General features: G+C 40.8%; 2 protein-coding genes across 2 annotated transcripts in view; both read right to left on the bottom strand.

The window, feature by feature from the left end:
- LOC117485344 overlaps positions 1 to 27,255 on the bottom strand; it is an 86,202-nt gene that overhangs the window by 29,261 nt on the left and 29,686 nt on the right. The gene's annotated exons all lie outside the window — the stretch shown is intronic.
- The window catches only part of LOC117485354 (zinc finger protein 2 homolog), a 23,482-nt gene continuing 2,158 nt past the window's right edge, over positions 5,932 to 27,255 (bottom strand). The window contains exons 2-3 of the mRNA XM_034133866.1: positions 21,841 to 22,560; positions 5,932 to 7,565 (exon numbers count right to left, since the gene is read on the bottom strand). Of these exons, the coding sequence (XP_033989757.1) occupies positions 6,289 to 7,565; positions 21,841 to 22,560 (1,997 nt within the window). The 3' untranslated portion in view covers positions 5,932 to 6,288. The remainder of the gene's footprint in view (positions 7,566 to 21,840; positions 22,561 to 27,255) is intronic.

Below are 27,255 nucleotides of genomic sequence, written 5' to 3'. Positions count from 1 at the left end.
GATACTTTTTAGATACACTTTTGAAATGAGCAACACTTTACAACTGGTAGAAAGTGAAGTACTTTGTATGGAATTGGGTTTTCTTTTAGAGCTGTTTTCAGTGAGACAATGCAGTTTCTGATCATTTTAAGTTTTCAAGTTTCAAGGCTTTATGGCATATGCCCATTAGCTACAATGTAGATATGTCAATGAAAAACATAGGTCACAGGCTCCTCCAACAGTGCAACAAATATATATATATATATATATATATATATATATACATATAGAGCACATAAAACAGATAAAATACTGCAATAGAATGTTTTGATATGACAGATTTGTGCGTAATTCTCTCACAAAGGACCTGTAAGATACACGTTTATGTATGGAAAACTTTATAACTTGGTAAAATATTCATTCATTTGTAATGAATTACTTGACTAACATTACTTTTTTTAAATATATGTTTTTAGATGCTTTACTTTTGATTTCTTTCATGTTATTTTAACACAACATTACTTTTTTCATATTTTTCAACATACTGTGATATTTTGTTTTTTCTCTCCTTTTTCCATTATATTTTTGAATATACAGACATTCAACGCAATAAGTCCCACCCCAATCAGCAAATCATCCAAAACTAAGGACCCCCACTAAGACGAACAGATTTTCTTTAAGACTGTGACTCTTAAAGGCACTTTGGGATTTTAGTAAGACAATCCAGTTTTCTGGAAATAACTTAAATGATTTTTGGTTTTTCTCCTACAAAGATACTTATAGTTACACTTTAATGGATGCAAAACTTTATAACTTGGTAAAATATTCATTAATTTGTAATGAATTGAGATTCTTAAAGAATCAAACTCTAAATGGAGAGTTTGTGATTTTAACACTGTTTCGATGAAACAATGCAGTTTTGATAACTTGACTTGACTAACATTACTTTTTTAAATATATGTTTTGTTAGATGACTTTACTGATTTTTGCTTTTTTCTTCTTTGCTTTTGTTTGTGTTACTAAGATACTTTTAGATACACTTTGAAGTGTGCAACACTTTACAACTGATAGAATAGTACTTTGTAAGGAATTCGTTTTCTTGGTAGAATATAAAGTACTTTGTAAGGAATTGGGTTTCTTAACAATCCTGCTCCACCATTAAATCACTTAATCTGCTACTTCCAGGCAAAGCTTTAAAACTTGTATCGTGTATTAAGTCATGTCTTTGGCAAAAATGAGTCTTGGGTGCTTTAAAACATTTCTTAGAATATTTTTGATATATTCAAACACATAATGAACTGCAATGACTCTGGCTCACTGCTGCATCACATTTAATTTACACTGTTGTGAGGACAAGACTGTGAGACTCTCAGACCCTTTGTTGTCAATCTAATTAGCCTTGATCTATAAAAAAGTCACCTACTACTTTTATTTGTCCTCTCTAAATTAGATTTAGGGTTTTTAAAATTCTGAAAAGGCGTGTTGTGAGGGGGAAAAAACAGATGTATGTATGCGGTTTTGAATGGTGGCTGGTTGATGAAAACTGATCCAAAATAAGGGGTCAGGAATAATATGGCTTGAAATATGAGCAATCATGTTAATAGCTACAGATACGGTAAAGTACTACAACTACAACATAGGAGTGCTTATACTGTATGTTGTAAAAGCAGGACAAACAAATACATAAAATGCTGCATTGTTTTTTAAACAAGAACCATATGCCCAAGGCATTTCTACATTTAGATGACATGTTAAGAACTCAGTACATTTGAACCAATAACTAATTTAACCATCAACATCAATTTAAGTGCACACAGCAGTGCAAACAAACAAATAAAGAGGCTTGTGTGCATCTGACACCCCAAATTACTCCACTTTAACCATATTTAGAATGTCCTCATTTTAACTAAAGTAATTTAACCTAAGTGGAGCCAACCTAAGGAGTGGGCACTACAGTCTGGGACTAGCTTACTTTTTAACATTCTACTCAAAGGGCCCGTAAATATTATCTCCGCCAATATGCTATATTAAAATATCATTTAAAAAAAATAAAAATAAAAAACTCATAGTATTTCATGTTGAAATGATCAAGGAAAAGCCAGTCAATGTTATGTTAACACAAACAAAAGTTCTGTTTTATATGTTGAAATATAATTTAAAAAACAACGATATAGTATTTTCAAGTCTTACTTTAGTATGGCAAATTTAAGAATAAGTCACATTAAAGTTTGTCATGATTTTCCGTAAAAAAGTCAAGTATAGTTTGTCAAAAGAATATGAAAAAATCATTTTGTAGAGTAGTATGTTGAAAATCTCAGTGTTTAACTGAACACACCTACATGTGATAACACCTCGAACAAAGGGGTAATTAGCATACAAAGGGGGGTCACTAGCATCAGTAGGGGAAAGGTGCTACGAAAATGAACTTTGAGGAGGGGGAACTTGTAAGAATTTCCAAGGCGAGAGGGGTCTTTGATAAAAAATATGAACAGAGTTATACCGACGAATTATTTACGGCGTCCGAACGCATACCTCGTCAACTATCTGTTTACAAACTCAAAGATTATGATGGAGAAGAGATCAAGGGGGCTTTTTTATGAGAAAGAGTTACAAAAAGTGAAGGTAGTACTTTTTTCTGAACAGATTTTCTTTAAGACTGTGACTCTTAAAGGCATTTTATAGTAAGACAATCCAGTTTTCTGGAAATAACTTAAATGATTTTTGTTTTTTCTCCTACAAAGATACTTATAGTTACACTTTAATGGATGCAAAACTTTATAACTTGGTAAAATATTCATTAATTTGTAATGAAATGAGTTTCTTAAAGAATCAAACTCTAAATGGAGAATTTGTGATTTTAACACTGTTTCGATGAAACAATGCGGTTTTGATAACTTGACTTGACTAACATAACTTTTTTTAAATATATGTTTTTAGATGCTTTACTTTGATTTCTTTCATGTTATTTTAACACAACATTACTTTTTTCATATTTTTCAACATACTGTGATTTTTGTTTTTCTCTCCTTTTTCCATTATATTTTTGAAAAACTACACAGTGATTTTTATCAAAATACAACATGCAACTAATACATTACACAATATTACGACTTTTTGCGATATTTTCAACACAATATACTTGTACCTTTTTCTGTAGGGCTTCAGGATATTTGGCATGTCATGCATAAAACCGGTGTCATCTTTCCTGAAACTGACGTGCTGTCCGTTTTACAAACAAGTTATCTTTCTGCTTCTTCACCCTCTGAATTTTCCTCCCCCCGTCCCTCTTCCTTCAGCCATCACAACAACAATCAAGTCAGATCTGTGAAATTAAACACCTCTTCCCAAAGCGTGACTTCCCTATTGAGGGAGTGGGGCAGTAGGGCCTAACCCGATTGGCCTAATATACTAACATGCAGAACGTATGGTATGTTTGAAAAAAAAAAAGACTAACCATCTATCCAGTTCAAGCTGTCTTTAAGATGTGAGATCGCGCTCTGACTTTTTCCGTAAATCGTGACAAACTATTACTTATTCTTAAATTTGACCTCTTGCTGCTTGGTTGAAAAAGATAGATGAAAAAGCTACAACGCTTAAAGAACTTTCTAAAAACTCTCAATTCTACAGATGAATCCCCCCACTCAACGCAATAAGTCCACCCCCCACTCAGCAAATCATCTAAAACGAAGGACCCCACTAAGACGACCGTTGAAAACTAGCCAGGGATCTGAGAAAAACCAAGTCTACCCCCGCGAGTTGCAGCCAGGAAAAAACTCCTGGACTACTATCATCACCACCATTGTGGACACCCAAATCTTGCAGTACTACTACTGCTGATGTTACTCCTGGGGCCAAGACGTCTCTGTTTTTGAACATAGTGAAATCGGAGTTGGTTGATATTCTGGAGAGGGTGCTGTATCGGTACAGAGAAGAAATCTGCAATGGCTGCCGAGTCAGTCACCCCGGCCAGAGGCAACACGATTGTGTGAATGACATTCCAGAATATTTCTTCAGAAACAATTACAACGCGTTAATGAAAAAGACTTTGGATCGCCGGCTTCATTACTGTGATTGACCAGAGTCTTAATGATAAAAAACATTTACACGGCTGAATGGAGGATCCAAGGCGCTTCGGAGGCTTTTCTGTACAATCTCAAAAACTGCAGACGCCTCAAGGAGAGACTTGAAAAGATCCATGCCGAGCTGGATGGAGAAGAAGAAGACTAAAAACCAGCGGTTGATTGAAGCCAGGATTTTTTTTTTCTTTTTTTCCCGATACTTTGACTTTTCTTTAAAGTAAAATAAAAAATGGGTAACTACTATGGAAAACAATCTGTATATATTTATCAGAATGCAGTCAATACCTGTTTAATAAGTGTGTTGTTGATGACGATTGAAAACAGAATGAGTAGTGATCCCCGTGTAAACAGAATGGCTGAAGTTTGTAAACTAGAAGACATTTTGGATATCGTTCATTCTGGCAGTACTATTCCGGGTCATTGGGAAACGATTGTAAACGAAACATTTAAAGTGGTACTGGAATCTTCATTTTCCGAAACATTCTGTAACATTACCGAAGAAATGAAACAAACACCAAAAGTGTATCATGTGCTCGCATTGTATGCTCTGTTTGTAGATGTAATGCATCTTTGTGTCAAAAACAGCATACACACGAATACTTTGGCCGAAGTGCAAAAACTCCATTATAATATTTCCCTTCATCTGGGGGATTCTGTGCTGGAGAAGATCCTGGGGATGTTGCAATCAGTATAAATGTATTACTGATTCCTATGGGGTGAACACAATAAATTGTAAATATGAAATTCTGCAAATAAAAAAAGTGTTTTTTTTACATTTTAAAAAACTGTTGTCTTCAAATCATAGTATAGTATTTCCTACATATCATTTTAAAAAAAGAGTCACAGTGTAGAATGTCTGAACATTTATTTTTAAAAGTACTAGTATAGTATGTTAAAAGTATCTTGAAAAAAGTCCAAGTATAGTATGTAGTTAAGAATTATATTATATATATAAAAAAAAATATATAAAAAAAAAAAAAAAGAGAGAAAGTCATAGTATAGTTTGACAAAAAGATCCTGAAAAAAGTCATGACATTGTGTGTTGAAATGGTTTTGAATAAACACATCAGTATTTTTAAAAAGTAAAATTGTATCAAGTGCATCAGACAACTCAAATTACTCCATTTGAACCATATTATAAATAAGTAAAGAATGGTCATAGTATATGACATATATATATGCTGCCCTCCAGAGGGAGCTTCATAGGTTTTTGCATGAATTGCTCATTTAATGTGATCTGATCTTCATGTAAGCCACACTTATAGACAAACACAATCCGCTTCATCTTGTAGAACACACATGTATTCGCGTCCATTTTGATTAAATCACTAAAAGTATGTGACCTTCTAGAATTTAACAAAAACTAATTGAGTCAGGAGTTAAAACACTTTGTTTTAATCGGTGAAACACGATAAGAAGTCCTGCTCCAGCGTTAACATATCAAAATCCTTCAAACATTATTATTTGCTATTCACAAGTTTTAACTTCTGATGTGAACCATGCCTCGCAAAAAAAAGATATCGGAAGACCTACGAGGAAGACATTTAGATTTCACCAAAAGTTAGGGATGCACCGATAGGAGTACGAGTACATGAGGACAGCATCGGCCTGATACCCGTTAATGGGATCGGTATGGTTGCATCCCTAATAAAACACAGAGGGTTACAAATTAATATCAAAGAGTTGAGATATTGATGAAGATGCAGGTTATGTATAATGGGTTACAGGGTTAACCCTTGGTTGTGCAGCCTGATGGCTACAGGCACAAAAGATTGTCCGAGAAGCTTAGTGCTGCACCCCCGCTGTCTCACGGAGAGATACCGCAGGTCCTTCCTTCCTGCAGCGATCAGACTATGTGCTAACTGTGCAATATATACCTGGCTGCTAAATCCTCAGAACTTTAAAAAGAAAAACGTTAATACTTTTGTATGCATGCTTCTACGTAACATTAAGCTGCTTTTGGCTCTTTTCTGTTGTAACGACGTACATTTCCCCTCTGGAAAGTATCCTGATTGATTTGACCTGGGGGCACAACAACACGTTGTATATGATAGGCTAAGGGGCGGGACATCTTTAAGTGGTCGACCAATCACAACAGAGCCGGCCAGCTAACCATTCAGAGCAGACTGGGCTCTGGTTTCAGACAGAGGGTGAAAAGAGGCAGTATGACAAAAATAAAGAGCTTTTTCAACATTAAAGCATGGAGACATGTCCCAGTGAAGACAACATACTAATACCAACCTGAAAATGAACAGAAAATGTCATCCTTGTTGTCCTCAGTCTCTGGTTGTAAATGTCTCTCTGGATCTGAGTTCCTGGCTGGTTCTGGTCCTCCACAGTCCTCTCCATCAGCTTCTGTTTCCATGTGTTCAGCTGAGCTGCTGGCTGGAGACTCTGCCTCTCTGTTCTCCTCAGTTTGATGAAGCTGTGAGGACTGACGACCAACACACATATGGCTTTTGACCAGATTACCCCAGATAAATCTTTTATCACAAACACTACAATGGAATGGTTTGTCTCCTTTGTGGATTCTCATGTGTCTATTTAAATCTCCTTTCTGTGTAAAAGAATTGTTACAGACTGAGCAGCTGAATGGTTTGTCTCCTTTGTGGATTTTCATGTGTGTCTTTAAATTTCCTTTCAGTGTAAAAGAATTGTCACAAACTGAGCAGCTGAATGGTTTCTCTCCTGTGTGGATTTTCATGTGTCTATTTAAATTTCCTTTCAGTGTAAAAGAATTGTCACAGACTGAGCAGCTGAATGGTTTCTCTCCTGTGTGGATTCTCATGTGTGTCTTTAAATTTGATTTCTGTGTAAAAGAATTGTCACAGACTGAGCAGCTGAATGGTTTCCCTCCTGTGTGGATTCTCATGTGTGTCTTTAAACTTGATTTCTGTGTAAAAGAATTGTTACAAACTGAGCAGCTGAATAGTTTCCCTCCTGTGTGGGTGCTCATGGGTCTATTCAGATGTATCTTGCTGCAATTTTCTTTCCCGCACTGTGAGCATCTAAAGCATTTATCTCTAGCACTACGTCTTGAATCACTGACAGGGTCTTGTTTATTTCTCTGAGAGTTTGAACGTGGTTCTCTGGTCTCCATCCAATCAGCACTGTCTTCAGTGTCTTCAGAAGAGTCTCCAGGGTTGTCCTCAGTCTCTGGTTGTAAATGTCTCTCTGGATCTGAGTTCCTGGCTGGTTCTGGTCCTCCACAGTCCTCTCCATCAGCTTCTGTTTCCAGGTGTTCAGTTTGTCTTTGATGAAGCTGAGAGGACTGAGGTTTCTCTTCATCATCTTCACTCTTCACAGGGACAGGAGTGAATGTGGACTTGGTGATATCAGCCTCCTCCAGCCCTTGAAGCTGTTCTCCCTCCTGACTGATCCAGAGTTCCTCCTGTTCCTCTTTAATGTGTGGGGGGGGCTCTGCGTCCTCCTGGTCCAGACTGGAGCTCCACTCCTGCTGCTCAGGGGGAACCTCTTCTTTAACCACCACCAGCTGCTGGACGTCTGCAGGAAACAGGAAACACATATTCAGAGAAACTGTAGAGTATAAGAATTTAAAATCTAACCACGAGTAACACTTCATTAACTTTGCAGCCCTTATCCATTCCTTATTTTAAATGCTTGCCTATTGATTTGCTAAGTCCCGCCCACTCTGTGTTTCTGTTGGCTCGATTGTCTGTCAATTACACCTTTTTTCCAGATGCCCTGGAGAGCTTCAGGACAACAGGTGAGTTAGTACTGTAGCTGATCTAAATCATAGTAACAGTGCTTAGTTTGGACAGGGAGAGCGTGGGGGCGAAGTTTCTACTTTTCTGTTTGCAGATATGAGTCTCTACATGTAGGTTTGAGTAATTCATGCTAATGTTAGTTAGCAGGGTTAGCTCTGTATGTACTGGCTGCATGAGATGTTGGTCTGTTTTTAGTGATTGTTTTAGAAAGTTGGAGGGGGCTCCTATTAAGGCACTGCTAGCTGTGCCCTTCATTTAACACTTAGAAAATAGGCAGGAGTAGTACTGTTGAGGAACCGGTGACCTACGTTTGCATAGCATAACTACACCGTAGTTGTGTATATGATATGACAATATCACCAAGGGGGGTCCTGTGTGGGTGGAAGCTCATTCCCCAGCAGACCCAGTCCTCCAGAATTGTCCTAATCACAGAGTAAATGAGAAAAAAATTAATTGATCTAATTATACACAGGGTGGCAAAATTATGATTGCAAAATGTAACTCAGCATTACAGACAAAACCATATTTAAAATGACGTACTGTTTTAGTTTAAAAAAAAAAAGAGAAGTGACAGTCACAGCTAGCATCCCTTTGACAGCACTCCACAAACTTAAATCAAGCAAAAGTCTTCTGTCCATTTCTGATGGTCTTATTATTATGGGATAAGGATACATATTTCCTGGATTATTCGAACCACGCTCCGAAGCCTCGGCGCAGTACTTAAAGGTAGGGTAGGTAAGAATGGAGAAACCAGCTCGAGTGCGCTAGAATTTGAAAGTACACAACCGAAAGAAATCTGCCCCTTCCTTCAGACTTCCTCACAGAGCCCCTCCTCCAACACAAACGAACGCGCACATGACCAATGAATTACCTACCCTACCTTTAACATCACTATAGATTATGTTCCAAACCACATCAAGCATTATTTCTGAAACAGTATGGAGCTCAAACGCTTTCTATCTTGCGGGTTTAGCACAAGGTGAGTTCCTTTAATATCCGGCTTCTTCACACATACTCCCTCCAGTACAGCGTTAGCTCTCAGTGTTAGCGATGCTTGCTAATGTAATCAGACCATATTACTCCCAAAACACGTTGCGCATTATTCTGATACAGCGATGTTTCTGATAGGTTGGGGCGGAACGTTTATTCAGTGTTTACCACTAGAACAGTGCCATTGTATGCATTAGTATTGTCACGATACCAACATTTTTGTTTCGATACCAAGTCAAGAATTGCGATTTCTTAAAAAAGGGGAAACTGTCTTAAATGTAATTATTGTGCTTTATTTCAAACCTGGAAAAATGTTTCAGTCATAAGACAAACCTTTGAACAATGAGAATAATAAATTAAATAAATTAAAGCAATGGCATTCAAGGTAAAATGACAAGTGCTATGATATTAGGGTCATGCCGAGTCAGATCGCTATCTCCTTAAGAGAGAGAGAGAGGGGTGTGGCGTGTGTGTGTGTGTGTGTGTGTGTGTGTGTGTGTGTGTGTGTGTGTGTTTTGAGGCGAACGAAGCAGCAGCAAAATAGGTCTGTCGAGTGTCTTCAAAGTTAGATCTGTAAGAAAGACCTTAATAAATTCAACGGCCCCCAAAGAAGAGCTCGCCGTTCTGCCTTATTTCAAAGTGGGTTATTGAACCCGAAGTTTGTTGCTTCGGGCCTGGAAGACTGCAGAGAGTCATCCCCTGTTTTCCTCGACTACGGTCTGGGAGCCGACAGGAAAGTTTGTATCAACTAAAATAGCAGCATCATCTGAAACAACAAACACAGTCTCTGAGAGGAGCTGACAGGCTGCAGGGAGTGGAAGCAGAGCGCTGAACACACACAGGAAATACGGCTCTTATTAAAACAATGTCAGTCTTAAAGGTCCCATGTCATGGCCATTTCCACTGATCATAATTCCATTGTTGAGGTATACTAAAATAGATTTATACTGTGCAATTTTCCAAACTCACATTGGTTTCGCATACAGCATCTCTGTAAAGTATGTGTATTCAGCAGTATTCACTCTCTCCACTAAACGGCTCGTTGGAGCTCTTGCCCCCCCCTCCCTGTGAGCTTAGTGTGCTCCGATTGGTCAGCACGGCCACTCTGTTCTGATTAGTCAACCACCAGAGAGGCTCCGCCCATGTCTAACAGTGCTTTTTTCGGCTCGCTCTGAGTGGAACATCAGTCTTATAATGGCCTCGGTACAGCCGTATATTTTATACGCTAACTAACCGAACTGTACCTACAACTGTTGTTATAGAAGAGTACGTTATTCTTACCTGTAATAAACTACTACTGTTTGATGATAAATCAAATCATGGTTTGCTATATATGAATGATAAGTTATAGGAGCAAATAATTCAGGGAAGAAAGGATACGAAGTATTTCCATCAAACTTTATTTTTAGAAATGTACAAAATGAACATGTGTAAATATACATATATACACTGTATATCATCCATTCCTCCCCTTATAGGCGTTTTCGGCATCTTGCCTATCGCAGCTTTGTAAGCTGGTGCCGGGACTTTTTAGGACGAGGCATGCCCCTTACAGCTAGTTACGAGTTGAATATAATATGTGCTGACTTTTCTTGTACGTTTCACAGTACACCAAACGTCATGCTATTACCAAATTGAGAATGCAAACTTCAGCACTTCAATCAGCCACCCCCTCTCTTAGGGAACGAATGGTTTAGCCCATGGACTCGCTCCAGCACACAAGAGGACTACAAGATACTGATTTTTTTGTCTGTCAACCAACGTCAGTTTTCAGTAGTAACACAACATAAACACTGCCATATTGTTTATTATACACTCAGGACAGGGCTGTTTCTTTAAAAGAGGCCCCAGTCACATCAGTACCAAGTGAGAGAGTTTTTTCCACAGCAGGGGATATTGTAAACGCCCAAAGATCCCAGCTTCTACCTGGAAATGTGGACATGCTCATCTTCCTGAAAAATCCTGTCTGATGAGTGAGAGTGAGTTAGTGAGTTTGAGTTGAGTTACTTGAAATTTATTTTAATTTTATTGCAGGGTCTGATTATTGAATTTCCTTGTTTATTTGCACAAAGAAAATGCCTACTTTGTTAGCACTAGTATGTAAAAAAACACTGGTTTGTTCTTCTTCCAGTCTGTTACTGTCACTTTGTTTTTGACACGTTAAATGTACTACTATACTAAAATGCTGTACAAATCAGAATAATAAAGAAAAGAAATTCTAGTAGTGGAGTACAGCGCTTCGCGGCGATTGTCAACGGGGGGGGGGTGGACTACAGCGCTTCGCGAAATGAAATGACATAAAATAAACAATATATAGGGGTTGCTTCTTCTCTGAACTTCTATGTATAGAGAGGCGAAGTCACGCCCATCTACTTCCGCCCCATGGGACCTTATTTCGGAAAAATAATGTATTGAAGTCAATGGAGAGAGAAAACGTATCTTTCGATCCCGTTTGAATTGTGCCATGAATTACACATATGATGTTTGTCAATCTTAAAAAATAATTTCCATGTCAAAAAAGTCACAGTTTGTCGTAAAACTGTTGAAATATAAGACTATGAAAAATACGTAACTAGAAAGACTACAAATCCAAGAGTCGCGTAAGTGATGTCACAATTGTTTTCCTCCACTAAGAGATAGCTAAGATCAGCGCCATATAGATATAATCTATCTATATGGCGCTGGCTAAGATAAGATCACTTTAACAAGATGCCTGTGTGCTTAGTACCAGGTTGTTATCATACCAGCAATGGGTCTTGCTCGTTCTTTCGCTTCCCGTCTGATGAAAGGACCAGGAGTGTCTGGATCAAGTTAGCTACCTAGCTAGTAGCCTTAACATGAAGTAACATTAAGTAACCCAAAATGTTAAACAGTAAGAGTAGTACTCATATTTCGTGAACCCTTTGAAGAGTACTGTCACCGGTGTGGTCATTCTATAATACACACTTTAAGACCGGGGGAGAAATGCTAACGCTAGCATCGGCGATCTTTTGCACTTCATGCTATCTGCACAAATGGTTGACATTAAACATTAAAAAGACCAGGCAGTTCAGAGAGAATCAAAGGAAGGCAGGCAGGCAGCTTTGCATGACATTCTTCTGGACGTGTTTCATTGTGGTGATAGTGAGGGTAGTCAATCGTTTTGTTGACAAGACAGTAGTGACGGCCATCTTGGTGACGTGTGTTGTTGACCAGAGATGTAGTTCATTGAGCGTTTCACACAAACAAATGTGTTACTTCACAGTTTTACGACACTTTTTTTTTTTTTTTAACTTGCAAAATTATCTTTTAAATTGACAAACATCATATGTGTAATTCGTGGCACAATTCAAACGGGATCGAAAGATAATCTTTCTCTCTCCATTGACTTCAATACATAATTTTTCCGAAATAAGGTCCCATGGAGGTCCACCGGAAGGGGAGGGACTTCGCCTCTCTATACTGCATCGCTCCATATCAAATAAACCATAAGCAAATAAATAAAGTCGTGTTCACTGCAGCGATCTATTTCACACACAAAACTATGAAAACGTGGTGATATGCAGTGGCGTTTTCTCCTGGAGACCAAGGGAAGACAGGCTTCTCCTGTTTTTTCAGCCTTTGTTATCATTTTGATAATTAAAAATATATATTGTTGTCTGTGGTTGTTTTGGCGTTCAGGGCATACAAGAGGTGTAACATTATTTTAATACCAAAACTATATTGAAATATAGAGTCTAGCTTGAACAGCAACTAGGTAGCTGTAACATTACTGGGTTATTTGGTGATAACTAAGTAAAGTAACTTCAGACGCAGACGTCACGTAGCTTCTCAGGCGAGAGGGGTGGCGACGAGTGTCACGTTACTTCTCTCGCGGCATAGTTTGCGGCATGGTAGGCGAATATCAACACGATTGGCTGCTCAGTTAGTTCAGTCTTTGGCACTAATCACACCTCATAGTTCACCTTCCTACCAGACATGAATGTCTACGTCTCCGGTATAACAATAAACGTTGAATATAGCACGTCGTAGTCTGGAGTATTGATTGTACATACAGAACGAGAACAAAACACCCAATACTCACAAGCAGTTATTAAAGTAAGTTAAACCCAATACTCACGTTTATCAGTTACTCCTCACGTGCTGCTTTCTCTCTGAGACCGGACCGACATTTTCTTTGTTTCCTCGTCACTGGCGCGCATTGCATCCTGGGATACGGTGGGCTACGAGGAAGAGGACTCTTCGGGAAAAGAAGAAGGCCCAACCCGCCCCTCCCCCCCCTCTCTTCTGTCTGTCCGCAGAATCAGAAGTCCTTTATTGGTCCCACAGAGGGACATTAACATGGTTACAGCAACAGTGGAGATAGATGCTGCTCCCAGACCGTAGTGGAGGAATACAGGGGAGGACTCTCTGCAGTCTTCCCGGACTGAAGCACCAGGCTTCGGCTTCAATAACCCACTCTGAAATGAGGCAGACAGGCAGGCTGTTCCTTGGGAGGCCGCTGTGTTTCCTCAGGACTTTGTTATTCAGCTAACTGGAGACAGACTGATCACTGCTGCTACTCCCGCTCTCTTCCGGAGACAAACTACGCTCGCTCTACACATGCATGCGCCACATGCACGCGCCACACCTCCCTCTCTCTCTTAAAGGGATAGGAGACCCCACTCTGCATCACCCTGCTATTATAAGATAGATAGATAGATAGATAGATAGATAGATAGATAGATAGATAGATAGATAGATAGATAGATAGATAGATAGATAGATAGATAGATAGATAGATAGAGGCTGTTCAGTAGAGCTGATGTTACTCTAGCTATCCTGAAGGTGGCAGCAGAGGAGGATATATATTGTTTTAATCTCTCTAAATATTTATACAAATAGAAATAAAGCAATGAAGTCAGTAAATAAATAAAATAACAAATAAAATGATGTTGTTTCACATGGAAGTTGGTCACCAAGAAGAAAGGACACATGGAAAATGCCATTTGAGGGGGGGGGCTCGCCAACTATTTGATATTTAAAATAATATTTGTAATCCTCTTTTCATACAACTTTATTTATATTTTGAGGACAAGTTTATCCAGCAAAACAAGTGCATGTATTATTTACATGTTGGATTGTTTATTTCTAGTCTTTTCATTTCTCTAATGTACAATGTCTTGTCTTTTTATGCTGCCACGCAAACATTCCCCTAATTGGGATGAATAAAGTACTTCTTATCTCATCTTATGTTATCTTAGTAACACGCAGGCCCGTTCCTCTTTGACTGCTATTCGGTGCTTTTATTAACATGTATTGTAGTTTTAGAGGTGAAGGTGCTGCTATTTGGATGTTGCTATTTATTTCATTTCATTTAATCGTTTATTTGAAGAGGGACATTGATGAACATCAACAAAGCACCACATTTTTTCCATGTGTTCTACATCACCATAGCTTTAAATCCGCCATGTTGATGAAGTGGCTCCTCATCAAGATGGCGGCCATCTTGGATATCCAAGATGAGCCGCCATGCAAAAGCTATAAGTGCCAATATCTCGGCTTCCAAGCCACTTAGAAGGTCGATCTTGGTGTCAAAATATACATTTTCTGGGTCAGGGAATGCATTAAAGCTATTGAGAATATCATAATGTGACTATTGTTTGCCAATATTTAATTATTTGGTCCATTCAGGCAATATATCAATTCAATTTGGCTCATTGTAGACCCCTTCATTAGGACCCAATTTCAATGGATACATTACTGAGATTGAACAAATATATTTTCTAAATTCCGACTCCCTTTTCATCTCTACCCACTGCCACTGACACAGGTGCTTCCTAACTAGCTAGCTGGCTTGCTCGTTACAGTATATTGATCAGGTGTTTATTTTTGTTTAGCATGCTATTCTCACTATGTGTAGTGTTAATAATGATATGGGGATGATGATGAGTCCATGAAATTGTGAAATGAGTGAAATCAGAAAAAATTGGTAACTGTATCTCTAAGTTATCATGGGATATCCGTGCCTGTCCAGCACAGTATATATATATAGACTAATATTTGTTTATGTTGCAGTGGCAGCAGTCTTTGACTGAAGTCTTGTGCACATAATGGATTGGGCATTGTGTATTGTATGCCAACAGCCTACCACTGAAACACTTCGATCATTAGGCATTGAGCAAAGTGGCATGAATCTTGACACACAAAATTAAATCTGAACAAACTGGAAAGAGCACGGAAGAGGGAGAGAGCTGGATCTTCTGATACCCCTGCAGCTGCAGATGAGAACCGACCCCAACAACGCAAGCCCCTGGATAAGAGCACATGCATATTTTGCAAAAACTCTGATGGACATCTTCATGAGTTCATGACTCTTAGGGCAGATAACAATGTCAGGGTTATGGCCAAAGACCTGCAAGAAAATGAATTATTGACCAGAATTGGGGGTGGCGACCTCATTGCACTGGAGGCAAAATATCACCTGGCTTGCTTGGCTGGACTTTGAAATCAAACATCGTTCACTAATGAGACAATGCCAAGACTGCTCTCACAGTCAGAAACATGAGCAGAAAATCCAAGCCAGAGCCTTTATAGAGCTCCTCACCAATTTGGAAAATGGTGTCGAAAGTGGTCAATTCTACTACAAGTTTTCATCCCTGCGTGAACTGTATGAAAACGGCCTTCTCAATCTTGGGATCCGCAAGCAAATCAACAAGGTTCGCTTCAAGGAACAAATCCTAAAGTTCTTTCCTCAAGCACAGGAGCAGAGTGATGGAGTGAATGTTTTAAATGCTTGAGCAGGCTTTGAAGTTGGACTATGAAGAGGATGCACTGATTCTGGCCTAGGCTGCCAAAATTATGCGGGGTGTTATATTTGACACCAATGAGTTCAAATGTAATGCATCATTCCCCTCTGAATGCCAGCAGAACTCCATCCCCATCTAAAGTACCTGGTGACCATGATACTGGTTGGAGCCGACCTTAATGATCAGCGCTCTGCTGACTCCCAGGCCTGCCTTACTGTCTCACAGACCATCCTGTTTAACTGTAAGAAGAGGGCCCTAACTGGCAAATCTCGACATTCACTGGATTATAAACCACCCTTGCCCCTTTACATGGGACTCAGTGTGCACATGCAGACAAGGTCAAAGAAATTGATTGGACAGCTGTATGAGTTGGGCATCAGTGTAAGCTATGATCGGGTTGTCGAAATGGAGAATTAACTGGCTACTGCTACCTGTGAGAACATTGCGAAGAATGCTGTTGTGTGTCCTGCTCAGCTACGTAAAGGGCTCTCCACCGTGAGCGCCCTAGACAACCTTGATCATAACCCATCAAGTACCACAGCTAAAGACTCCTTCCATGGCACAGGCATCAGTCTCTTTCAGTTCACCTCCAAGTCCAACGTGGGACACTTCCAGGATGGGAAACACATGCCATCACCAGAAACGAAGAATCATCGGTTGTCTGACAACTTCACCACTGTGCTGGCGGTTGTACTCAAGAAGGCCAATGTGGCTGTTCCCCAGACACCCAATCAGATTAAAGCTTTTGAGGGACACCTGGGTAGAGCACTTATGAAAGAGAGATGTTGGATTGAGCATTCACTCAAGCTGATCGAAAAATTCACCAGTGGTGCAGTCTGTGCCACAGTGACTCTGCAGAGTTACTGTTAACGAACGCACTGTAGATAATGTAGCTGACCCTCATCCCGGAGCAGCAGAGTTCAGCCGGCCCGACAGGCAGGAAGACTCGAGCACACAGCTCGCGCTTCATATATTACAAAATAACACCATGCGTGTCATGATGGCACATAATAGCTCGCGACCGCAGATTATTTAGGCGATTAGATAAAATGTAAATTATATTTGACGCAACTTTAGTTACATTTCCATGACTTTTCCAAAACTTTGGGAAAAATATTGTTTTCCATAACTTTTCCAGGGCCTGGAATTTGCATTTTCAATTTCCATGACTTTTCCAGGTTTTCAATGACCGTACAAACCCTGATGGTGACCAAAGAAGCTTGGAGACAAGATATGATCACCAAGAGTCCAACATTCCACTACTGGGATACCATCCTCAACATGGAAATTCTGGGTCTGATATTTGTGCGGGCCCACAGAGAACAAGATTTCCCCCTCTATGTGGAGTCACTGAAGGCCCTCGTCCCATGGTTCTTTGCCCTTGATCACTAGAACTATGCCCGATGGATTCCTGTCCACATCCATGTCCATTCACAAGGAATTTGAAGAACATGGTCATTGGGTTGTTCCCAAAACCACAAACAGATTCTGAAGCATACCGATAGACCAGGCTCATGAGCAGTATAATGATCTGGTCAAGGTTTCTGGGGGTGCTGTGGGACTCACCAAGAACCCCTCAGCCTTCAAAAAGTGGATGATCGCAGGGCCTGAACAAGCACGATTCCTAAAAGAGTTTGAGCAGGAGTATATTTTAGAAAAAGGCATTAAACAACACCACCATGAAGGCAAGGCAAGGCAAGGCAAGGCAAGTTTATTTATATAGCACCTTTCAACACAAGGTAATTCAAAGTGCTTTATAAAAATGGAAGACATTTTAAAAATGGCATTTAAAATCAGTCATTAAAAAGAAAAGATAATAAAATAAACATTAAAAGAAAAAATACATGGATAAAAGTTAAAAGTGATGAAGAAGGAACGTCTACACAGAAGACATTCAAAGAGCAAGCACTAGCTCAGGTGCACACTATCAGTGGGATGAGCAATCCGTTCCTAGATGATACCCCCGATCTTCTAATGCTGGACACACAGAATATCATTGACGAGTCTGTTGTTAACACAGTCCGTAAAGTGGAATCAGTGGGCAGAGATCAGTACAACAAGTACCATAAGACAGTGATCAGGGACTGCACACACTCCATTCATGAGCCCATCAAAAATAACTCACTGCCTCTCTTTAGATGCCCAGGACCAAGACCAAGCAGGCAGGGCAGATCTCAATGTTGAGGGATGATGTGGCACTCTTTTCCCAATTATATATAGCCATGCAACACAGAGAGCACCTTCTTTAACTTTGCAGCCTTTATCTATTACTTATTTTAAATGCGTGCCTATTGTTTTAATAGTGTGTCAATTGCACATTTTTTCCAGATGCCCTGGAGAGTTTCAGGACAACAGGTGAGTTAGTACTGTCGCCGGTCTAAAACGTAGTTTCACTGCCGCTTAGCAAGGCGTCGGCCGTTCACGGAGTGTGAGGCCTTAGCCTTACAGTTTGTGACCTGTCTGCAGAGTCGTTAGCTGAGAACTGGTGTTGGAGTTTCTCAGAGTAGTCGTTTAGCATCTCTCACCGCCTTGCTAAACCTGTACTTGGACTCATACAGGTGCATCTCAATAAATTGAATATCATGGAAAAGTGAGTTAATATCAGCAATTCAATTTATAAAGTTGAAACGTATACATCACATAGATTCATCACACACAAAGTGAATTATTTCCAGCGTTTATTTGTTTTAATCTTGATGATTAAATGAAAGCCAAAATTCAGCATCCCAGAACATTTTAATAATACATTAGACCAATACAAAAGAGATTTTTTAATATAGAAATGCTGTCCTTCTGAAAAGTATGTTAATGTTCCTGCTGTCAGTACTTGGTTGGACCTCCTTTAGCATGAATAACTGCATCAATGCGGCGTGGCATGGAGACTATCAGTCTGTGGCACTGCTGAGGTGTGATGAAGCCCAGGTTGTTTCACTAGCGGCCTTCAGCTCGTCTGCATTGTTGGGTCTCGTGTGCCTCCCCTTCCTCTCGACAATACATAGAATCTCTACAATAATAATTCTCCAAATTCTGACTTTTTCCCAAAATGTTGACTTTTTCTAAAATGCTGAATTTTTAAGAAAATCTCAACATTCTGACTTTGTTTCTCAGAATTACGACGAAAACTCATCAGAACAGAGTGGGCAAGCTGACCAATCAGAGCACAGTGGGCTCATAGGGCAACACACTCTCACTCCATAAACGTCCAGGAGCGACGCTTGGTCAGGGTCCCGAGGCGTGCAGTTGGGACGCTCCTAGGCTCCTTCAGCTTCATAAACAGACGCAAATAGCTTTCAACTGGTTGCAATGTATTCCCATCTGCGGCGGGATTTGACGCTCATGGAAGCACGGCATTCGTTTGTGTCGGAGGCTGTTAAAGGCAATGTGACCGTCCATCCCCATTAAATATTACATATCTGCCGTAGTTAACTCTATTTATAGAGCCCTGATGAGAACACTTCTAGACAAACAGAAACTGCCGCCAAAACTGAAAACAATAATAATAATAATAAAATTATAAAATGCAATAACGTGCTTTAACAAGTAGGTGTCCCTTTCTATCAGCTGTGCACCGTTATGGTGTAAATACAGCCTATCTACCAATTGGATCAAATATAAAAGTCAGCCGAATTAGTGTTGATACTGCAAGGAGACGTATTGTGTGAAAAGAAATGTAAGATGTTGTTTAATTGCGTCAAGTTTTCAGTTTTGGCGGCAGTTCCTGTTTGTCTAGAAGTCTAGTCATCAGGGCTCTATAAATAGAGTTAACTACGGCAGATATGTAATATTGAATGCAGCCGAAACGTGTATTACAATGCACGTAGGTTTCTGTAGGGTTCATGGCAGACGGATGCAGTTGCTCTCAGGAGGATATATAATAAAAGTGTGTTAACTGCTGAGCCTATTTATTGTGCATACGACACACCTGGCACAGTTTATTCATTTCACACAGGGTACGCAATCCATAGCGCGTGCATGTCATCGTCCAATCCTTTTGTCAATCCTTCTTAACCGCCTTCGCCTCCGAATCAGCATTGCTATTGCATTTGACTGGTCGACGATCTGTATTTGTGTTTGCTTAAATGACTCAGACGAAGCTCATGTCTGAGGTCGGAAGGTAAACAGACGCCTATATATACAGCAGGTGGGCGTGGCAGTATACGCGGGAAGTTTTTCTTCTTCTTCTTCTCTCGGTTTTTTGGCGGATTGCAACTTTAAGGTGCATACCGCCACCTACTGTACTCGCCGTGAAGTTGTTTGCGGCCTGCCAGTAAACCCAAAGCAGAAGAAGAAGAAGTGACGTCAGCGGTTCATTTGCCTAATCCACCCCCAGGAACTCATTTTGCTGTGAACGCGATCTGCTTTAGTTCATCAGAACTAAAAGAGTTCTCATGAACTAAAGTTCTCATGAACTATTGTAGGAAAAGTACTTGGTGTGAACGCGCCTATAGTAAACAAGTCTCTTCAATCAGGTGTATTTCCACAGGCCCTGAAAACTGCAATAATTAAACCGCTCCTAAAAAAGCATAACCTAGACGCAACCATAATGAATAACTACAGGCCAATATCAAACCTTCCCTTTTTAAGCAAATTGATTGAAAAAGCTGTTTTTCAACAGTTGAGTAATTTCATGTTTCTAACTAACGGTTTTGATGTGTTTCAGTCTGGCTTTCGCCTAACCACAGCACTGAGACTTCACTTGTTCAGGTCTTAAATGACATTAATTTAAACACAGACAGTGGCATAATATCAGTGTTAGTATTATTAGATCTCAGCGCTGCCTTTGATATTGTTGACCACAACATATTGCTAGACCGTCTAGAAAACTGGGTGGGAGTTTCAGCAACAGCTCTAAACTGGTTTAGTTCCTACTTAAAGGACAGAACAAACGTTGTCTCAATAGGCAATTACAAATCAACCGTGATGAATATGTCATGCGGGGTTCCTCAAGGCTCCATCTTAGGACCTTTGCTTTTTAATATGTATATGCTACCTCTGGCTGAAATTATTAAAAAGAGCGATCTAAGCTATCACATCTATGCAGACGACACCCAGATTTATTTTAAAATTACACCGGGAGACTACTCTCCGATTAGAACACTGAGCAAGTGCATTGAGCACATCACTGACTGGATGACTCAGAACTTTCTCCAATTGAACAAACAAAAAACTGAGATCATTGTTTTTGAAGCAAAGAAGGACCGATTAAAAGTAATCACAGAGCTTCAGTCGGCAGACTACAAAGTAACTCACAAAGCAAGAAATCTGGGTGTAGTGTATGGACCTGCATTTTAACAGTCACATTACAACAGCTATTAGGTCTGCATACTACCAGCTGAAGAATATATCAAGGATTAAAAGACTAATGTCGCAACAGGATTTAGAAAAACTTGTCCATGCTTTTATTTTCAGTAGACTCGACTACTGCAATAGTGTCTTCACAGAGCTCACTAAAAAATCTATCAGAAAGCTGCAGCTGATTCAGAACGCTGCTGCTCGAGTTCTCACTGACACTAGAAAAGTGGATCACATCAGTCCGGTTCTGAGATCATTACACTGGCTTCCAGTCTGCCAAATAAGATTTGACTTGGAAAATGTCAGGTTCAGAAGAGTCTCCAGGGTTGTCCTCAGTCTCTGGTTGTAAATGTCTCTCTGGATCTGAGTTCCAGGCTGGTTCTGGTCCCCCAGAGTCCTCTCCATAAGCTTCTGTTTCCAGGTGTTCAGCTGAGCTGCTGGCTGGAGGCTCTGCCTCTCTGTTCTCCTCAGTCTGAGTTTGATGAAGCTGTGAGGACTGACGACCAACACACTTATGGATTTTGACCTGACAACTCCAGGTGAATCTTTTGTCACAGACACTACATCTGTATGGTTTCTCTCCTGTGTGGATTCTTCTGTGTGTCCTTAACTGTCTCTTTTGTGTAAAATATTTCTTACAGACTGAGCAGCTGAATGGTTTCTCTCCTGTGTGTATTCTCATGTGGCACTTTAAACTTCCCCTATGTGTAAAAGATTTATTACAGACTGAGCAGCCGAATGGTTTCTCTCCTGTGTGGTTTCTCATGTGTCGATGTAAAGATTCTTTCCGTGGGAATGTTTTCTCACAGACTGAGCAGCTGAACGGTTTCTCTCCTGTGTGTATTGCCATGTGCCGATTTAAATTTCCTCTCCCTGCAAAATATCTCTCACAGACTGAGCAGCTGAGTGGTTTCTCTCCTGTATGGATTTTCGTGTGTTCATTTAATTGTCCTATTTGTTTAAAAGATTTCTCACAGACTGAGCAGCTGAATGATTTCTTTCCTGTGTGTATTCTCATGTGTCGATGTAAAGATCCTTTCTGTGCAAAAGATTTCTCACAGACTGAGCAGCTGAATGGTTTCTTTCCTGTGTGTATTCTCATGTGTCGATGTAAAGATCCTTTCACTGCAAAAGATTTCTCACAGACTGAGCAGCTGAATGGTTTCTCTCCTGTGTGGTTTCTCATGTGTCGATGTAAAGATCCTTTCCGTGCAAATGTTTTCTCACAGACTGAGCAGCTGAATCGTTTCTCTCCTGCACTACGTCTTGAATCACTGACAGGGTCTTCTTTATTTACTTGAGAGTTTGATCCTGGTTCTCTGGTCTCCTTCCAATCAGCACTGTCTTCAGAAGAGTCTCCAGGGTTGTCCTCAGTCTCAGGTTGTAAATGTCTCTCTGGATCTGAGTTCCTGGCTGGTTCTGGTCCTCCACAGTCCTCTCCATCAGCTTCTGTTTCCAGGTGTTCAGTTTGTCTTTGATGAAGCTGAGAGGACTGAGGTTCCTCTTCATCATCTTCACTCTTCACAGGGACAGGAGTGAATGTGGACTTGGTGATATCAGCCTCCTCCAGCCCTTGAAGCTGCTCTCCCTCCTGACTGCTCCAGTGTTCCTCCTGTTCCTCTTTAATGTGTGGGGGGGGCTCTGGGTCCTCCTGGTCCAGACTGGACCTCCACTCCTGCTGCTCAGGGGGAACCTCTTCTTTAACCACCACCAGCTGCTGGACGTCTGCAGGAAACAGAAAACACATATTTATCAGATTCAGAATCGGTCATATTTACAAGGTGTGTTTACATTTACGAGGAATTTGCTTTAGTATATGTGGTGCATGAAAAGAGACAGAAAGAAGAATCGCAGCAAAACAAAATAAAAATGTGTTTTGTATGACTGTTATGTTTGAGAGAAGACGTTTGGCGGACAAGCTTCCGGTGAAAGAGCAGATCAACCTGATATTGCTATCAAACAGCAGGCAAGTGGCAAATGGAAGCCGTATGTGCGAGGCTTCTCTCGTAGCTGGTACACCAGAAGCCTGGCTGGATGCAGTCATGCTAATGCCTTATTCTGCCTTCCTTGCTTGGTTTTTAAAACAACGGGGACAGATGCAGCATGGACAACAACTGGAGTGAGGGATATGAAGCACCTGTCTGAGAAAGTGAGGAAGCATGAGAACACCAGAGCACGGTAATGGATGTCTACGGGAATGCACACTACGTGCACTGCTATGCGCATCAGCTGAACCTCATAATGCAGCAGGCAACATCACACATCCCCAGAATCTGCACTTCTTTCCAGACATTGGTGGATTTTCTGCCTTCTTCTCCAGGTCACCCAAGCGAACCGCAGTGCTCGACCAAGTGGTGGCGCAAAGACTCCCCAGAGCTTCTACAACACGGTGGAACTTCCACAGTCGCGCAGTAAACACTGTGGGTGTTTCTCAATCGCGAGTACGCTTGCTTGGTAGCACATGTCTGCCGAGCATCTTGCTTCAGAAGCGAGTCAAGAATACTTCCTGGCATTCGGAAAACGAAGAGTGGAACACGCTAGCAAGTGTGCGTCATATGAGAGGCCCCGCCTCTTACATCTTCCGCCACAAATTTGGGGAAATTGGTCCGTGCGCAAAGCATTGTGGGGATTTTAAGACCGCAGAGTCTACTCATGTGCAGCCTCGATATTTCTCCAAACGGAGTACGCCGGGCTCGGTAGATTTCCAAGTATGCTAGAGATTGGAACAGTACTTCGGCGGCACTCGATGACGTAGTATGCTTGAAATAGTGGCTCTGAAGCAGCTTTACTCACGATTGAGAAACACCCCCAGTATGAGCAAAAGGATGACCTCCTAAAGTGTTTACAGACTATCAGGGAGGACTCTGTGAACTTTGATCCTGTAACTGTCAGAGAGGCTGGTGGCTTTGTGAGGATGCTTGAAGACGAGGCTTTCTGTTCTGTCCTGGCATTGTTCCACCAGATCATGCCACACGTGGACATTGACCCCGTCTTCATTAGTCGAGAAGTTCACAGACAGCATGCAAACGAGCAGGTAAATAACTATATTTTGGCAGACAAAGCTTTTAGAAAAAATCAGTTCCTCACTTCCAACAGTCTAAATGTGCCATGTCATCAAAGTGAATGAATATCATGTATCACATCACAATTATATTTGATTTAGTATTTAAAAAGGAAAGAGAAGACACTCAGATTTGGATAATAATGCAGGTAAAGTAGTTAATAAACAGAGTTGGTAATAACAGGCTTATTCAGGGTCCACCAGGTCCATTTCTGGAGGAGGCCTAGTTGTTATTGATTCATAACTGACAAAAGTAAAAAATAAATAGTTTAAAGTTAATGATATACATGTACTGTAAACAACAATGAGTATATTGCGCACACAATAGCCGCGTTCACACCAAGTACTTTCCTGTACTTAGTTCCGGCACTCAGAGCCCCGGCGCTTTTTACCCCAGGGCACTTAGTACAGATCGCGTTCACACCGGAGTACTTTTCCCTGAGGGAAGATTACGCAAATGAGCCGCTGACGTCACTTCTTCTTCTTCTGCTTTGGCTTTACTGGCAGGCCACAAACCACTTCACGGCGAGTACAGTAGGTGGCGGTATGCACCTTAAAGTTGTTTGCAATCCGCTACAAAACAAGAGAAGAAGAAAAACTTCCCGCGTATACTGCGACGCCCACCCACTCGCTGTACATTAGGCGTCTGTTGTTTACCTTCCGACCTCAGACATGATGGAGATGGAGTCGACTGAAGTTGTGCTGTTTGTGCTCATGTTATACAGCTTTGTAACTGAGTTAATGCAGCCTGAGCAACTTGCGTACAATAACAAAACAAGCCGAGCACGAGTGGTGGTGGAGAACGCTTTTGGCAGACTGAAGGGCAGGTGGCGGTGCTTGATGAAAAGAAACGACTGCAAGATGGACAAGATCAAAATCCAGGTGGCAGCATGTTGCATATTACATAACCTTTGTGAAAGTAATGATGAGTACAGGGACGAATGGACTGCCTTACCGGCGACCCAGCTTGATGGGCCAGCCATTGAAAAACAATGGCGGCTCTACACAACATTTTCACAGTTGTACGGGGCGTGGTTTGCAATTCGCCCAGCCAATCAGCACTGGGGCACTTTTTTCCCCAGGAAAGTACGATCTCTCATCGGGCACTGAAAATGGGGGTAAAAGTTCCCGAGATGAAGTGCTCTTTTTGGTGTGAACGCGACGTAAGGGGTACTAACGGAACTAAACGCGAAAAGTACGGTGAAAAGTACTCCGGTGTGAACGCGGCTAATGAATATAATTGCACATTAATGAGTTTGATGGCAAGTCAGCAACCTAAACTTGATATGTTTTGGACCAGGGCCTCCATTTCCTCTCTGAGTGCGGACAGTGCATCTGACCAGCCGCAGGAGCCCATCGAGAGAGGAGGACGCTGGGAGCAGGAGAACAGAGGCTGGCTACAGACGTAAATTGTGATCTGGCAGTGTTTGCCCTAGAATATTTTTCAGTGCTTGTGGTATGTAGCCAAAATAAAACCTAAACTGCACACAGGATGGCATATTACATCAATGGTCGAATGATGCAGCAGGCAGTCTGCAATTTATATATTGGCATTCATATTTTTGTTTACTATTTTTGTAGATTCCAGGTTTATGTCAGAGCAGTCACAAAAAGGATAAGGCATCCTCACATGCAACAGAAAATATGTGGTTTATTTATTGAAAGCCAATGTAAACCTTGTTTTGTTGTGGAAACCAAAAGAGAGTTAAAGATCAGGAGAAGGAAACATGCTGTGAAGTACAATTAGGAGTAATGGTGTTAAAACCTTAGTAGTCATATATTTGACTTGGAAATAGTTATGTGTTCAGCATCACTTTCACAGCTTTATTGCAATTTTAGATAATGATATATATTTTACAGGTATGTGATACCATCCTGATGCACGCCAAGGAGCGGTGCTCCTTCACCAAGCACCTCATCAGCATGGAGAGTTGTTCCAACAACACAGTGTGAAGTTCCCTGATGGAGCACTTGGAACGACAGTGCAGGAATACCCCATGTTGAACAAGGCCAAGCTCAAAACGGAACTGTCCCTCATCTACGATAACAGCGAGTTCCAAGTACTGTCCTACTAGGGCATTGTGTTCCAAGAATGCAGGGTTGTTGGTTGTTCCTAGAGTTTTTAAAAGTACAATGGGAGCCAGAGCCTTTTCTTATCAAGCTCCACTTTTGTGGAATCAGCTTCCAGTTTGTGTTCGGGCGGCAGACAGCCTATCCGTTTTTAAGAGTGCGCTTAAGACCTTCCTTTTTGATAAAGCTTATAGTTAGGGCTGATTAGATTCAGCCCCTAGTTTTGCTGCTATAGGCTTAGACTGTCGGGGGACACCTTACTTCTTCCTTCTGTCTGTCTGTACCTGTGTACTCTCATGTTCCCAATAACCCAGCTTCCCCCACATTTCTTTTTGGTGTCTATCTACGCTGGGATCCTGAGTTGTGGCTGATCCTGAGTCCTGATCTGAGTCCTGGATTTCAAGTCATGGCTGAACCTGTCACTGTGGTCCTGCCTGACTCTCATCATACTACTTCCCTGAGGGCTCCCACAGGATTGTTGACATCCTCGTGGATTCATCTTCTTTTTATAGACACATGCATTTCCAAATATTTGGTCTAGCTATGCTGTAAATGTATTATGTTTTTGATTTACACACGGCATCTATTGCACGTCTGTCCGTCCTGGGAGAGGGATCCCTCCTCTGTTGCTCTCCCTGAGGTTTCTCCCATGTTCCTTTAAACTGTGGGGTTTCTCTGGAAGTCTTTCCTTGTACGATGTGAGGGTCTAAGGACAGAGGGTGTCGTATTGTCATACTGATATTCTGTACAAACTGTGAAGTCCACTGAGACAAATGTAACATTTGTGATATTGGGCTGTATACATAATTGATTGATTGATTGATTGATTGATTGATTGAAGGCTGTAAACGTTTTTCATGGAGAACAACCTTCAGAGCACTTTCAGAGACTGTCAGTCTTCTCAGGATCCTCATCACCACACCCATGACAACAGCTGAATCTGAGAGGTGCTTCTCTACTTTGAAGAGGATCAAGACCTTCCTGAGAAACACCATGTCACAGGATCGCCTCAATGCTCTGGCTATGCTCTCCATGGAGAAGAAATTTGTCAGGGACATTCCTCACTTTAATAATAAGGTCATTGAGAGGTTTGCCACCCAGAAGGAGAGAAGAGCAAAATTCCTCTACGAATAAACTGTCAAAAAAACATGTACGTTGTCTCACCACAGTATTGCTAGTGCCATTGTTTTAAAGTTGTTGTACATAGTCCTCAGTCTCGAATGCTTAAATTGTTTATGGAGGCATTAAAATGCCTAATATGAAAATATATATACATACATACATACATA

The sequence above is a fragment of the Trematomus bernacchii genome, unplaced genomic scaffold (assembly GCF_902827165.1).
Source record: "Trematomus bernacchii unplaced genomic scaffold, fTreBer1.1, whole genome shotgun sequence".
NCBI classification, from domain to species: Eukaryota; Metazoa; Chordata; class Actinopteri; order Perciformes; family Nototheniidae; genus Trematomus; species Trematomus bernacchii.
The sequence above is the reverse complement of the archived record's forward strand: the minus strand, read 5'-3'. Positions and strand labels throughout refer to the sequence as shown.